The 16500-nt window shown below is 49.3% G+C and overlaps 1 protein-coding gene across 3 annotated transcripts in view; it reads left to right on the top strand.

The window, feature by feature from the left end:
• The window catches only part of ABR (ABR activator of RhoGEF and GTPase), a gene marked incomplete at its 5' end in the record, with an annotated part of 137522 nt that overhangs the window by 80673 nt on the left and 40349 nt on the right, over positions 1-16500 (top strand). For all 3 annotated transcript variants that reach the window (XM_080923757.1, XM_080923756.1, XM_080923754.1), the window contains 7 exons: positions 1439-1546; positions 4793-4853; positions 9089-9141; positions 9708-9848; positions 11782-11903; positions 13845-14010; positions 16308-16430. In XM_080923757.1, the coding sequence (XP_080779883.1) occupies positions 1439-1546; positions 4793-4853; positions 9089-9141; positions 9708-9848; positions 11782-11903; positions 13845-14010; positions 16308-16430 (774 nt within the window). The remainder of the gene's footprint in view (positions 1-1438; positions 1547-4792; positions 4854-9088; positions 9142-9707; positions 9849-11781; positions 11904-13844; positions 14011-16307; positions 16431-16500) is intronic.

The raw sequence follows: 16500 nt of genomic DNA, 5'->3' as shown, positions 1-16500 counted from the left end.
CTATTAGACAACATGATGCTGTGGTTTGTGTTAATGGTAGAGTGTAGTAGTAAATATTACCAAATGGAAAAGGGACACCAGGCACTGTGCCACACTACCTCTAGCTACTCTCTGGCCCCATGGGTGATCTCACTGCCACGGCCAGCTCTGTCAGCAGCCATTTATCTAGTTCCCATAGCGGGTCGCTGCCACACCAGCCCCACGCATCCCAATTCTATGGTGGGTTTCTCTTGAACTCAGTTCAGTTGCTGTGTGAAGGAAAACACCATACAATCTTAGTTTAGAATCAACAGGTAACAACAATCATTGGGCACAGCAACTAGTACTGTACTAAGTTATAAGTCCTCCAGTAACGAATCCCAACAGACCCACCACCTAAACCGGGGCCCTTCCCTATCTACATTTTGTCTCCATCCTCTTTCCCATCCAGAAGGAAGTATCTTTCTCCTTCCTTCCCTCTTCCTTTCTCTGACCCTGCCTGCTCCTCACCCAGTGATTGGTTCCCTGAAATCTTTATTCATTAGGGGAAGGTTCTTGCCACAGTAGATTTGCTAAGCCATAGGCTGAAGTTGTTTCTATGGTTGATTAGTTATTGACGAATTAATTGTATTGACTTACACTATAGTCTGAGGGCTCGAACCAAAAGCTCAATGCCATTAGACTCTAAATTTTGACTCTTGAGATGGGCATGTTGTCACACATTATTGCTTTAAGTTGCTATTTGTTCTCTCAGGAGGAAATACTTTTACACAAGCTAGTTAAAGGCTTGTCATAAATACTGAAGTAATTAAATTAGCAAGCCTCAGTTTTCCTTTTAGAAGAAAGGGTGATGGGCCCATCCTTGTCTTAGGTAGGGACAGTGAGGCTTTTGCCTGTCCGGACAAGTGTTAGGGTCCAGCTGACATTAGGTGTATAGCGAGGCAGTGTTCTGACTCCTTGGAGGCTGAGAAGGTGGGGACAGGACCTTTGGGACTCAGTGTGGAGAAGGGGCTGAGCAAGCTACCTGTGCCCACCCTGCTGCTTTGTTTCCCTTGCCCTGTTTAATTACATGATGTGGAAACCCTGAGAGACCTTGATGGTGCTAAAGGGAAAACTAACAAAGCATAAAATAAAAAACAACAGTACGTAAAGCTAGGTGTTGGGATAAGTTGAATTTCTAGCATGCTAACAAAGCCCTACCCTGCCCTCCCCACTCCCAGTACCACCTTGTTACCCTTATTGGCTGAGTCAGTTTCCATGGAAACGGTCAAGTTCAAAGGGATACTGTAATACGTTCATCTCTGCCTTTCCCTTGGTTTCCAGCAGGCCCTTTGGAGCTGAGTTAGAGGTTCTGAGTGCTGAGGGGGCTCCGGGAGCTTGTTGTGCTTTCAGCAGCTCGCCAGCCCTCTCTCCATCCACTCTCACCCCATATTCCTCATTTCCTGTCTCCTTCCTGCAGGCCAGCCAGCTTGGCGTGTACAAAGCATTTGTGGATAACTATAAAGTCGCTCTGGAGACAGCTGAGAAGTGCAGCCAGTCCAACAACCAGTTCCAGAAGATCTCTGAGGTAGGCAACTCTCCCCACAGCCACCCCATCCACCCGGGGCTCTGCTAACAGTCTGAGAAACCTCTAAGTCTATGACTCTCCTCCCTTTCTTGCCCCGGGGAAGCTGTTCACCACAATAATGCTCAGCCTGACATTTGCTTTGTTGCAAGTGACATTTTTCCTCTTAATGTAAGAATATCGATTGGTTTGACTTATTTTTTTCAAATTAGAAAGTGGACCGGAGGAGAGAAAAAAATAAGGGGGAGGGGCAACATTCCCTATGACTTTCCCAAATGACTTCCCAACCTTTGGCCTTTGTTTCCTTTCCTGTGGAATGAGCTGTTTGGACCTGCCCAGCCCATCTCAAAACCTGATGGGGGTGAGGTGCAGTGATGATGGTCTGGCAAGTAAAAGCTCCTACTGTTCTTTTTCAAGACCTAAGTTGGGTTCCTAGCATCCAAGTTGGATGACCACTTATAATCCCAGCTATAGATCTAATCCTTTGGCCTCCTCAGACCTGTAGTTTTGTGGACATATGCACATACAATTATACACATGTACACATACCTTTAAAATAAGAAATCCCCAGGACCACCATTTAATCTGCAAATGTCCAGGCTCCTTCTTTTTTGGAGAGCTTGTTACTTTTCTCTTCTCTCTGAGCATCCTCCCACCCCCTACCCCCACCACACCCACTCCTCACCCCTACCACTCACTCTCTCGCTCTGTGCGGCTCAGACCAGTCCTCCTTCTTCAATCTCCTGAGTTCTGGGATAACAGACGTGTGCCCTGATGGCCTGGATCTTCTGATTTGGGGGGTGGAGCAGGAGTTTATATTCTGACAGGCTCTGATTTACCATCAGAAAAGGAAGTGTGAGGAACTCTGGACTAAGAAGCTTTGAAAGGTACTAAGCATGTGAGACTGCAGTCTCACTGAATTAACCAGGCTCACTTAAGAACAGAAGCCCTGACCCCTTTGGCCAGGAACACGCCTGTCCCTGCTCCTCAGCTAAACCTTCCCCTCCTATACATGCATGGTAAAGGTATCAAATCACCTGCCATTGGCACTTCTTGTGATGCTGCTACTGTTGTGTTTTGTTTTTGAGATAAGGTCTTACCATGTATCCTTGGCTGGCCTGGAACTCACTATTTAGCCTGCCTCTGCCTCTTGGGTGCTAGGATCCTAGGTGTGTACCTCTGTGCCCCACTGGGCTTTGGTGCCTCTATCTAGGAAGTGGCTTGGAGAGGATGGTAGTCTAGGATCCTTCAGTTCTGCTCTTTCTGTATCCAGCGGCTTCGTGACACTGGCAAGTCACTAGCTTTGGAGGCAGCACCCTTTCAAGCTCAGGACAAGAGAGCCTCTGCTTTAGAAGAGGCTGGGGTAGGGGTACTTATATAGTTTTGGAAGTCCTGCCCTGAAGTACCCCTTTCCCTGGCTTTGGTACTAGAAAAGGGAGACCCATACATAATTCCTCAAAACGGCTGAGATTCCAGATCTTACCTAAGCTGCAGTCAGTCTAGAGATCACACAGCAGTTGGGCAAGTAGAAATGAAAATGTGATTATGAATGTATCTAAATCCCAGTACTCAGGAGGCAGAGGCAAGTTGGATCTCTGTGAGTTCAAGGCCAGTCTGGTCTATACAGTCACTTCTAGGTCAGCCAGGGCTATATAGATGGTGAGACCCTGTCTTAAGAGAGAGGAGGGACGGAAGAGGGGAGAGAGAAAGGAAGTTGTGTGTGTGTGTGTGTGTGTGTGTGTGTGTGCCTAGAAGGATGGGAAGCACAGAGAGAGAGAAGGCTCATGTTCAGCTTCTTCTCTCAAACCCCTGGATCAGATAGCTGTGGCACCCTGTGGGAGGACGGGACAAGGGTGTGGACGTCCCTTTTGGTGAAGTCATGAGTCTGGAGAATTGATGCTTCCTCTCAGCATCCAGCCCTCTCCGAGAACAGACTGATGTACGTTCACAGTGGCTCTATGACCCCAGGTATCCAACGGGTCCAGAGACTGGGGTCCCCTCTTAGCCTGGCTGACTACTTGTTCTCTGTGCACCTATGCACAGCACCCTGAATCCACTCTGATGCTCCCCCACCATGCCCCCCAAAGCCTGTTCCAGAGGACAGAGCCAGACCCATGGCCCTCTGCCAGGTGGCTGCTCATCTTGACTCACTCAGTAAGATGACGCTGATGCTTCCTGCTGGCGCTGCCACTTAATTACTGCAATTAGGCCCTTCTCCTCTGCAGCAGCAGTGATTTCATACCTCTAGGCTGCACTGGAGGGGGTGTGGACCAAATCCCTTAAAGCAGGGAATCCAGGCACCAACCAGTGAGAGACAGACTCAGCATAGAGAAGCTGAGCCCCTCCCAACCCCCCACGTGCCAAGCTCAGTTCCTGGGGGTTTTCTCTGTCTAGAAACAGCTGGAGACGAGCCGGGAAATGAGCTTCTACGCTGTGGGCCTTGCCTTCTCCCTGGCAGAGCAGGCAGTACCACCTGGGCATCTGACCTTGGCCTCACCTTGCCCCCTTATCTCTCAGGACATGCCTCTTCTAGGCTCTGGTTCAAACTGCCCAGTAAAGATTGCATTTCAGCTCCAGTTGCAGCCACTGTCCTGTTGGCAAAGGCTGGGGTAACTCTTCTTCTAAACCAGATTAAAGAGGTTTTGATCTGATGATCAAAGTCTTTCCAGCACTCACTCCTGGGTTATTTGTCATAGGTTCCAGGATAGGTAGTAAGGAGTGTGAGCAGCACTGGGGGCTGGGGTAGTCCTTGTATGGGGAGGGGACAGCTTGGACCGCCATGTGGGCTCCGAGTCCATCTCCTCTCTGCTTATTGTGCAGAGGTGCAGACCCACCCCTTCTATCACAGCTCGGGTTCTCGTTCCCAAAAGTCAGCTGGCATCCTGTCTTCTCAGGGCTAGTGTGTACATCCCTGAGGAGTGGTTGGCAGCAGGAGGGTCTCTGCTCTTGGTCACACTCATCCTCCATAGCAAGGGCACCAGAGGGCGGGTCAGAGGGCGGGTCAGAGGGCGGGTCTGAGGGCGGGTCTGAGGAGGGTCAGAGGGCGGGTCTGAGGAGGGTTTTGGGGGTTTTTTTTTTGTTTTTTTGTTTTTTTTGCAACAGTACTTTACTGATTGCTAGAAATCTAGCCTTCTTGCTTCTTCTTACTTACGCCCTGGGCTTCAGAGCCCTTCTTCTCACCAAGCTCAGCTATAAGAGAGGGAAGCTATCGGACAGAACACGTAGTGATTTTTCTCCTCCCTTTCACAGGAACTCAAAGTGAAAGGACCCAAAGACTCTAAGGACAGCCACACATCAGTCACCATGGAAGGTACTATGGGGAGTGGTCTGGATTACAGTTGTCTTCCTTTGTTTTAGTGAGCTGTGAGATGTGTGAACGTGGTAGCCTCCCTGCCTCTGTGTGTGTGTGAGCGTGTGTGTGTGTGTGTGTGTGTGTGTGTGTGTGTGTGTGTGAGCGTGAGCGAGTGTGTGTGTGTGTGTGTGCGTGTGTGCGCGCGCGAGCGCCTGCCTCTCCTCCCTAGGCATCAGGCCAGCTACAAACGTGCTCCTCCTTAGGATGCCAGCAAGCTTTCAGTCCCTCCTCCCTCCTCCCCTCCCTTTCTCCTCCTGCCTCTCCACGCTCCTGCCCTCCCCCTTGTTGGATGAGCACTCGGAAGGAAGCGGCTGCTTGATTCTAGAGGTTGTGCAGCAGCAGTCAGCAAGGTGGCCGAGTGGCTGGCCTGCTGAGGAGAGCCAGGAGGCTGGAGCAATGGCTGCAGGTCCCTGCTGCAAGGATAGAGGCTGCCATGGAAATCCTACTCATCATCCGCTTCTGCTGTAACTGCACCTATGGTAACCCAGGCGCCCCTCCGTGGGAACTGGCATGCCTTAGGACATCTGGGGGCTGGCTAGAATGGACTTCAGTATGGCCAGCAGGATTTAGGGGCTGCAGGGAAGGAAGGACAGTCATGTTGTCGAACCCACTTGCATTTGCTTTGTGGTCAGCCTGGAGTTGATATCCAGAGAGGCTGTACTGAGTATCTTCGAAATGGAAGGAGCAGGCTAGAAAGGCCCAGGTCCTCCTGAGGCGGTGTGTGGAACTGGCGGCTGAGCATGTGTGAGCAGGCATCGAGCAACTTCCCGAAGAGGCTAAGGAAAGTGACAGGCTGTCACCTCAGGCTTGAGGTTGGGGCAAGGAGCGGCTGGGAGCAGACAGAGAGGGACAGAGTCTGGAGAGCTGCACCTGAAGGAGAGAGGGTGCCAGCCTGGACGGGAGGGAGAAGTTGGGAGTTTCTTTGTTTCGTGAGCACGGGGGATGCTGAGCATCCAGGGTATTGTGTGCTCTGTGCACATGCTGACTCCTTTCTGATGGCTTCGGGAGAACAGGGAGGAGCTGGCTGGTTTCGGGGGGCAGCGTTTCCAGCCCCTAAAGACCCTGAGCCTGGGTCTCAGAGCTCAGTGCAAAAGGTCCGCATGAGAGGGGGTGTGGCCGGCTGCTGCTTTGTGAAGGTCACACACCCACTTCCGCGGAAGGGACCTGGAGCATCCTCTGTGCCATCCCTTCAGCTGGGGAGAGGAGGTGTCCTGGGACAGGCACATGCTTTCTGCCAGGCTCCTTGTTCATAGGATACGGAAGCAGGTGTATGCAGGGAGTTATCCAGACCTGGTGGGCCTACTCTCTAAGACAAGAAATGCCTTAGGAGTGACCGGAGCCACCCCTGCTGGGGTATGAGGGGCTCATGTAAGCCCATGTGTGTCAAAGAGGCAGCTAGCTGGTTAAGGACCTTTCCTGTTCCCTCCTACCCGGCGCTTTGTCTTTACCCTTCTCAGTCACTTTGCTTGCCTATCTCCGTGGTAACCTGGGGCTCCTGTTACAGGAACCGAGTGGGGGGTGGCAGTTTGCTGGAGGAAAGATGACAGATGAGCTCTCCAGTTCTTTCCTGGAGGCCTGTATGTTAGGGAGCTGTTCAGCACCCCTGTCCTCCTCATCTTCCCTGGCTTGTTCTGTGTCTGGTGCTCATGGTGGAAACAGCCTTTGTGCTGCCCTTCAGCTGATTCTGACGGGCTGGGGCCCAGGGAACAGTGGGACTTGATGGCCTGTCAAAGGTCAGGGAAGAAATGCTGGGCCTGGTTGAGAGGCCAGTTCAGTGTCTGTGCTGGTTTTCTAACAAGGAAAAAGTGTCAGCTCTCTGCTCCCCCTTCCCTCCTTAGATGGAAAAAGTCCTAACGAAGCAGGACTGAGACCTGGAGTCCAGGGTCTCTTTGGTCCCCATGATTCCCTAGTCTTTGAAGTCCGCTTCAAAGTGGGGAGTAGGGTGAGGAGCTAGCTCTGCAGCAAGCACTCACCTGTGCAGCGGGAGTCTTTTCCAGAACTCTGGTATATGGAGTTCCATCAGCTGCTCTCTCCTGAAGAAGGCAGTCCAGTTGCTAGTACAAGGGTGAACCAAGACTCAAAATTCATCTACCTTTCACAGCTTTGTGGTTTGGGCAAGGAGCTTGTGCCTGAGTTTCTGCACCATAAAATTGAGCTAGTGAAAAAATTGTGTCCCCTTTTAGTGACAGGAAACAATGTGTGTAAGGCAGTTCCATAAAACGTGTTAAGAGACGAGCTTGTTCATAATGGTGGTCTGACTTTTGGTGTTTTATAAAGATACAGTCAGGGAAGGCTTCCTGGAGGAGGGAGAAAGATGAGGTGTTTGATGGCACCTATCCCTGGAAGAGCAGGGAAAGCATGGCACGGGGTAGAGAATGGGCAGCCCTGCAGAGCCAGGAATGGGGAGGTGGTTGGGGCTTGTGGAACATAGCACTCAGAAGCCGGGGGAACAAAGGCATGGGGGCACCCCTCCTTGCCTGATTTCCTCCGCACTCCTGATCCCCCTTGACCATCAAACACCAAAACTGCAGGATTCATTCCGTGTCCCTGTCAGATGGACTCTTAAGGTGACTTCAGGCATATTAATAGCCCACCCCCCACCGAAACCTGATCCACCATTTCTGCAGACTTCAGAGCTTAGTCAGAAACCTCTTCCTCCTGGGACCCAGAGAGGGCTGCAGAAGCTGATGTTTCAGTGTCAGCTTTCCCAGAGATGGGACTCTGGGTCCATCCCAGCCTGTGTCCGTTGACCTTGTGCCTGCCATGCGGTCTCAGTGTTTCTGGTATGAGTTCCCCCACTGTAGTGCAGAAACCTGAGCTACAGGTGGATGGGGGCACCTTAGACATCCTGAGAAGAGACCCATGTGCACACCCAAACTTTACCCTCACCGTCCCAGTACACCCCAAACTCATGGATCTGCCATTCCATCCCCCGTGGGCCATCAGAAGCCTGCTAGAAATGGCTGGTTAAGAAAGAACTGCAAAAAAGTAACAGGAATATAACAGCCTTTGTCGGCTGCTGATGCATATCCATCTCAGAAAAATGGCTTTTGCATCCTTTGAAGAGCTTGGTTTAGTCGATGAAGTGTAGAGGCGACATCTGTTTCTGTTAGAAGAGCTTTCGTGTGATCCTAATGGGCAGCCAAGCAAACAAGAGCTACAGATAGGGCACTTAGCATACATCCTCGAGAATGGGGTGTTCCCTGAAGTGATTGCTTAATTCTTCACCAGGTACCTAGGGCTTTGGGAGACTGGCTTGGGGGCTGTCCAAGTGTGAGGGATTTGGGGTCTGGCTAGGTTCTATGGGGCATTCAGTTAGAATCCTCTTTCTTCATCCAACATCCTGCCTTTTAGAGTACCTGTGACAGGAAGCCAAAAGTCATGGTCCCAGGATTTGAAGATTAGGTGTAGGACCATCCCTGAGTTGGGAAGAATTAGGAAGTGTTAGGCTGCTGACTGCGGCCTCTTACCAGTCCTGATGAATCTGAGAAATCATTATTAGTTGTCCTGGTCACAGAGTGTGGCACATAGGACCTGCCCGGCCTTGAGTTTTTCCAGCTTCTTTGGGGCTTCTGTAGCAAGACCGTACCCAAATTCCTTCGGGAAGGTTTTGCTCCTCAGTCTGCTGCTGGCTTGAGGGAGTGTTTTGGTGGTGATCTGTCTTGCCTTTTGGCCTCTCAGCCGATCCTGTTTTGTCAGCGGGCTTGAGGCATATAGAGTCTTTTCTCACAGAGCTGAGGGCAAATGTGTGAACGGGAATGAATGAAGCATGTGGCTCCCAGCTGGATGTGTCAATCCTGAGATTGGAAGTACTTGGGAGTGACTGACAGGTGGGACATATCCTTCCGGAAAAGTAACAAGTACCTTTGGTCCCGAAGGGCCTCCCTGGGTGTGTCTGTGTAGTTTAGGATGGGCCCCGGGAGCTTCAGCTGTGAGAGTCTGACCAGCACAGGACTGGGTGAGGCGGGGAAGGTTCGAGTCGGACAGTGCCTGAGTGGACAGAGCTGTGTGTGTTTATTTTATTTGGCTTCTCCATGGAGTGAAAGCGGAGGTAAGATTTGTCACAGAACCCACTTGGCTTCCGAGTGACTGTTCATTCAGAGAAACAAGACAGGTTAGGGGGGAAAAGCCCATCTTCATGGTCCCGAGTTCCTGCTTCATTGTCCTGTCTCCTTTCTCGGCCTTCCCTACAGCTCTGCTCTATAAGCCTATTGACCGAGTCACTCGGAGCACCCTGGTCCTGCACGTGAGTGTCATGTCCCTTTGTGGCCAGAGGTGGGGTAGGAGTTTTGTGTGAAGGCATTGAAATCATTGAGACTCCATTTGGGGAACAAGGCAGAGGGTCCCTGGACCCTGACTGTGCCAGCATGGCCTATGGTAACCATGCCAACGGGGCCGTGTCCTAAATATAGCTTAACTACTAAGCTTGATACTTGGCCAAATACTCCTTAGGAGGCAGACTCTTGCTGCTGCTTTGTTCCCTGCCTCAGGGTCTCCAGGGCTCTGGAGCAGCTGTGGATAGAGGAGGGTTCCCCAGCTGTTTGGTGAGATGTGGCCTCACCCAGCCGCAGCCCCTAGGGAAAAGAGTCATGAGAGTACAACAGAAACCAGAGGAACACTGAATGCCTTCACTACCATTCCTCGGACCCTGGCTCTGTTCTGATTCCAAACAGGAATAGCTGGGTTAGAGTGTGGGTTCCGGGAGTACCCCCTCAGAGTTCTTTGGAGGATTGGTTGCATGTTCCCCACTGTCTTCTCATTGAACCTGAACCATTTCCTCTCAGCTCACTCCTTGCCCCCAACGTTTCCCAGGATCTTTTGAAGCATACACCTGTGGACCACCCAGACTACCCACTGCTTCAGGATGCCCTCCGTATCTCCCAGAATTTTCTGTCTAGCATTAATGAGGACATTGATCCTCGCCGGACTGCAGTCACAACCCCCAAGGGGGAGGTGAGTTCGGGCCCTGCATAGTTTCACATCTAGACTGAGGAGTAGACAGTTGACAAGATCCCTTTTCCCTGCTGGGCTAGGCCACCCTGATTAACTATAGCATGTCAGATCCTAGATTAAAAATTTTATGACTGGCTGGGCCATGGTGGTACACACCTTTAATCCCAACACTCAGGAGGCAGAGGCAGGAGGATCAAGGCCAGCTTGATCTATAGAGCACATTGTAGACCAAGGCTACACAGAAAAACCCTGTCTTGAAAAAGCCAACTTGGGCTGAAGAGATGGCTCAGCAGTTAAGAAAACTGACTGTTCTTCCAGAGGTCCTATGTTCAATTCACAGAAACCACATGGTGGCTCACAACCATCTATAATGGGATTTGATGCCCTCTTCTGGTGGGTCTGAAAACAGATACAGTGTACTCATTCATATACACAAAATAGATAAATCTTGAAAGAAAGAAAGAAAGAAAGAAAAGAAAAGAAAGAAAAGAAAGGGAGAAAGAAAGGAAGGAAGAGAAGAAGGAAGGAAAACAGAAAAACCCAACTCACCCCCACCAAAAGAATTTTAATACTATAATAGCCTGTTAGGACAATCTCTGAGCCTGGTACTGGGATCCCCAGATAAAAGTGTCAAACTAGATTAACTGGGCTGTCAAACTCCACACATTGCCCCCACCAGAAGTTGTGCCTCTGGAGACCTCATTCTTGGTACACAACCTTGCTCTGATTGGGAAGTTACTCTCTGGGAGACTCCTAGGAGACACTTAATGAACACACTAGGTAGGCCAGACCTAGGCAACGAGCCCAGCTACGAGAAACACTAGTACTGGGCATGATTTAGCCACCCAGGCTGATGACATGTCCTCGGGAACACCTAGATGTGGCATTGCATCTCCCCTGGGGTGGGATGGGAAGCTTCCTGATGGAAGAGTGGGAAAGTAGTGTCACTGACTGGGGCTGACTGACCCTCAGTGGTCAACAGACTGGCCCAGATACAGTGCCCTTAGTCTAATTGAGGTAATTAAGTAGCATTTAGGAGGGAAGGCTGACTGGGTTTATGCTCCTTTGTTTCATTTATGAGTCTCCCATGTCTGCTGGGAGAGGAAGTAACGAGGGACAGGGTCTGGAGCATGCCTAATGGGGCGTGGAGCTGTTTGTATGCAGTTCCCAACCCTGGTTTGCAGCATCCCAGAAAGAGGCACTGGTTCATTTTACTCTGGTTCATTTTACTCTGAGGATATCTGAAAAAAAAAAAAAAAAAAAAAACTCTAGAAGGCAGAGAGAGCTATCAGTTTCGGGTTGTCTAAATCATATCCTTTCAACATGCTCACCTACAGACGATAGTGTATGTAGGTCACACAGCATATCGCGCGTACACACACAGATAAGGCTGGAATAGATGGTGACAGCTCCGAGGGTGGCAGGGAGGAAGCGATGCATGTCTCGGGAGCACTGAAATGCTTCTGACTGTCCCGATCACTATAGCTCCCCTTGGGGAAATCTCAGGGTCTTTCATCCGTAGTTGAAGAATCCACGAGAAGGTAGCATGGGCGAGCCTGAGTGGGTTGGCTGAGCAAGATGCGCTGAAACTAGATCAAACTCTCCGTTGGGAGGAGATGTGAGATTGGAGGTGTTCATGGCCAAAGATGGAGAAACTAAGTCATTCCAGAGCGTTTTTATTAGTCCAGGGGGAAGCTGCTGAGAGCTGTGGGGGAAGGGTGCCTCTGCTGTGTGTTAATCACGCGTGGTATGCCCTGCACTGTGCTGTTCCACACTAAGTACTGTATCACCAGACAGACACCTTTCTCTTAGCCGCACAGACAGTAAGTCTGATATTAGAGGAGAGCACAGATGACCAAGACTCCAAAGCCAGTGCAGGCCGGCCCTCGAAGCTATCCTCCCTCTGAGCAGGTGGGGGTGCTCTCTCCCTCAGACTCGGCAGCTGGTGAAGGACGGCTTCCTGGTGGAAATGTCTGAGAGCTCCCGGAAGCTGCGGCACGTCTTTCTCTTCACAGACGTTCTACTGTGTGCCAAGCTAAAGAAGACCTCCGCAGGGTGAGGATGTGGGTTTGGGATCAGTCAGGAACAACTGGATCGGGCAGTATGTTTCTTCTTCGTTTTCTCCTTTAAAAAAAAAATGGCATGTTTGCCAGGAGTGGTGGCTTATATCTGTAGGAAGGCTAACACAGAAAGAGCACAGCAAGTTTAAGGCTTCCAGGGTTATAGTTTGAGACCATATACACATATATTCAATTCAGTTTTACTATGTAGTCTTTTCTAGAAAGAAATTATGCATTATTACCATTATCATCATTATTACTATTAAGGTAATATAGGAATAAAGTAACTTCCCTGAACATAAGCATAAGTCTAATGTGACTATATTTCTTTCCCATTTTTTAAAATAGTTGCCTAATTTAGGGCTCTGTTTTTTGTCTTTTTTTTTTTTTTTTTACATTTACATGACTATTATATATTAGCTAGATCTCACAAAGTAGCCCTGGCTGTCCTGGAATACCCTATGTAGACCAGGCTAGCCTTGAACTCAGAGATCTTCCTACTTCTGCCTCCTGGGTGCTGATCGATCACCACTTTATCCGGCTTGGGCTTTTCCTGTTTCGCACAGTAAGCCTTTTTCTTATCGCTGCTGAGTCGTTAGAAACACCACTTTTCTGCATGAGACTAAGTGGCTGTGCCATAATTTACTCAAGTATTCTCTCCTTACTAGACAAAGGTTTTGCTAACTACAGTCAGTCCCATGGTATTCATTACATCTGCTGCTGTTTGTTGAGGTCTTCCCCCTACTTCAGGTGCTCTGGCAAATGTTTCAAATACATTGTTTCTAATCTTCCAATCACCTTGACAAAGTGGTTTTTATTTTCCCTATTTCATAGAAGCTAAAGAGAAGGCAAGTAAGTTGCCCAAGGTCACATGGCTAGAAATGGCAGAGATGGGATTTGAATTCTAACTCTGAAGCTCCTTCTCAACTCCTTTTCAGCACTGTGGATACTTTCTGTCATTTATAACCTATTCTGTGGTAAACATGTAGCCTCATACTATAGAGGGAGATCTTTGTGCCTACAGTAACATAAGGGACCAGAACTGGGAACAAATCTAATTCTCAGGGGAACTGAAGAGAGGAGGCCTTTGTGGGCTTCAGTTGAGGACATGACTCCCAGGAACTAGATCACAGAGACACCAATAGTAAACTGTGTGCTGGTATTGTGCTCCTGTGATGCATTTACCAGTGTCTGCTAGGAAGGGAAGTAATGAGGGGCATGGTCTGCAGCCTGGCTAAGAAGACACTCCCCCCATTTTCAACTATTATCCCACAACAAATATTAGTAATCATAGCACCCCTTTCAACTAGGCTTAAATATAGATGGATGGGTAGATAGATAGATAAATAGATAGATATGGAGTCTTGCACTTTGCTGTCACAAAACTGTCTATGTAGACCAGACAAGTCTTGAATTTACAGAGATCTATTTGCCCCTGCCTCTGCTTCTGCCTCTGAATGCTAGGATTAAAGTCATATGCCACCACACGCAGCTTGGATGTGGATGGCTGACTCTCAGAGCAGGGCTTTGCATGCCCTTTATGGATTGGAACTGACATTCAGAATCAAATCTATATCCCATCCCTACTATAAAGGACAATCAGTGATTGGGAGCTTCAGTATGGATAGACTAGAGGAGATGGCAGGGTGTGAGGCAAGAGATAGGAAAACATGAACGCAGCCAAGAAGGCTTCATTCTTCATACACAGTGATTTGGGATATTTAAAAGCACAAGTCCCTCTGGGTGAAAGACTGGGCTTCACTACTGGCTGACCAAGACCTGGTTCTCAGTGTTTCTTCCACAAGTGTGTGCCTAAAGTTCCTCAAGAGCACGTATCTGAGCAGATCCCTTCCTGGGTAGTCATTTTGCTCTGGATGGGCAGTTCTGCATTGAAGAGGTTACTTTGCCCAGCTCACGTCTCACCGCTTGCTTACAGAAAGCATCAGCAGTATGACTGTAAGTGGTACATCCCCCTGGCTGACTTAGTGTTCCCATCCCCGGAGGAGTCAGAGGCCAGTCCCCAAGTGCACCCCTTCCCAGACCACGAGCTAGAGGACATGAAAATGAAGATCTCTGCCCTCAAGAGTGAGATCCAGAAGGAGGTAAGCCTTGGCCTGGGGCTATTTTGAACTGGGTCTTCTAGGGAGGTGGAGAGAAGAGGGGCTGCAGGCTCAAGGGTGTGATGCGGGAGGCAGGATGCAGGATGCAGGAATACACCTGTATAAGAGCTTGTATCTGCTTGTGTAAGAGCTGGGGTCGGGAGGACTAGTGCTGGTGGGTTTAATTATGGGATGTTTCCTCAGTTACCACATGTGTTGCACACTGTAGAAAGGGGAAGCAAGAGAGGAGGAGTGAGAGGCTTTCTTGAGCAAAAGCACAGGAGGCCTCGTGAGAAACTGACACATCTACAGGGAACTGAATGGGGTGAGGGGACCCGGCTACAACAATTGGCCAAAGCATGTGCTAAGAAGGAAATCAGATTCTTGTTGCCGCACACTGAACATCCACAAATAGTTCTATGTGGGTCCATAACGTGAATCTCTGATCCTTTTAAAAGCTTGATAACCTGTGGGTCATATCCTCAGACTTCACTGTGGAAAAATTATACCAAGTACAAGAGATGGTTAGCATTTAAGGAGGAAACTCAAAATAAAATGGAAAACTATTTAGAAGTGCATAAATAATAAAAAGTAATGCAAACTCATGGAATGAGGCTGAAGCACTGTCTGTAGGGAAATGTAGCCTTACATCTGTGTATTCAAAAGCAGTGACTTGGGGAAGGTGAGGTGTTATGGGTAAAAGCACTTGCCACCAAACCCGAGGACCTGGGTTCAGTCCCCAGGCCTACATGGAAGAGAAAGAGTAAGCTCCCTCAGTTTACCCACTGAGCCATCTTGCCGGCCATACAGATAGTTTTTAAGACTTGTCTTTTCTAGTCATCAATGTAACAAATGCTTACAATGTTAGTAGACAGTATAAGAGTGATTACACTATCTTACATTGTTAACAACCTGAAGGGCGAGTGTGTGTGTGTGTGTGTGTGTGTGTGTGTGTGTGTGTGTGTGTGTGTGTGTGTAACCAGACCACATGTCCTGTTCTGGTATTTTTTGAGCTTCGCACAGAACTACACCTGGAATTCTGGATTGTTAGATTCCCTTTAGCATCTCTATTCTGCTCAACTGCCAAGCATGTGCTTGGGTATTTGGAGTGTTCCTGGTGCGCAGCCTGTCGGAGATGGGTTTACAGTGCACATTACTTCCCTAAGTCTCTGCAAGTGACATGTCTGGGCAGCTGTGTGCGTTTAGTTAGAGCTGCCGCTGAGACCCTTGTTACCTTCTTCCAACAGGGTATGAGAGCCACTGCCACAGAGCTGGCTGTAAGGGTTGTTAGTCTTGCCAGACTAACATGTTAAGGACTAGGGAGATGGCTCAGGGGTTAAAGTGCTTGCCACACAAGTAAGAAACCACAGGTCAGACACAAAGAACCCTCTAAACACTGTCTGGGTGTGGTGGCTATGCTGTCATTCCAGCACATAGAACCCCAGACCAAGCTGGCTATTGAGATTAGCCCTGTCCGTGAGTTCTAGGTTTGATTGAGAGACTCTACCTCAAAAAAACAAGGTGGTAGAGGGATCAGGGAAGATTCCATCATCACCTTTGGGCCTACACATAAAGTGCTCACACGCACATGAACGCACACATGCACACCACACACACCCATGAAGGAGAAAAGATGGTTACTCCAGATTAAAGCGTGTGAGCATTCAGTGACACTGAGGTCTGGAGCACAGGAAGCTTCCTTAGGAGCTAGAAAGTTGGAGAAAGCTCCTGTGCAGTGTGGGACAGACCTGCTGGTGAGCTGGGCAGGCTTGGCAGCATATGGGACCACAGGCCAGGCTCTGAGGCCCTGCATTAGACCAGTAGCTGGGGCTCCATGCTGAAAGGTATCTGGCGGTTTCTAATAGAGGTGACCGGATGGCAGGTAACCTCACTACCTTACCCATGGCTACCTGAAAGCCTCAGGACTTGTCAGGTCATTGAGGTTTCTGAGGTGAAGCAGAAAGAAGGAAGCGCTTAGGACTGGGGTAGTTCCACTTACTATTGGGGGATGGGGCTCTGGGTTTGGGGTGGTCTAGTTGTAAGGTCTGATGGTGGATGTCTATAAAGGGGGATTCGGGCTGGGACTTTGGGTTAGTTGCATGTGAATGGTATGCTTGAAGGAGGGTTAGTTAAGTGATTAGCTGGGTCCTGGAAGGTGCAAACCTGTGCCCTGGATATTAATACCTCATGAGCTATAGCAAATAAGAACCTGATTAGCACACAGGAGAATGTTGTGCTTAGCACAGTGAGTGAGATATGAACTTTGTGCGAGGGAAACACCCGCATCTCATCTCCTGCAGAAAGCCAACAAAGGACAGAGCAGAGCCATTGAGCGCCTCAAAAAGAAGATGTTTGAGAACGAGTTCTTATTGCTGCTCAATTCCCCAACAATCCCATTCCGGATACACAATCGGAATGGAAAGGTCAGGAGGAGCAGGGTGGAGGGTCACCTGTTCTCTTAGGGCAGGATTGCCCACTCTCAGTGGCCCTGAC

This window comes from Micromys minutus, assembly GCF_963924665.1.
Source record: "Micromys minutus genome assembly, chromosome: 10".
Classification (NCBI taxonomy): Eukaryota; Metazoa; Chordata; class Mammalia; order Rodentia; family Muridae; genus Micromys; species Micromys minutus.
The sequence above is the reverse complement of the archived record's forward strand: the minus strand, read 5'-3'. Positions and strand labels throughout refer to the sequence as shown.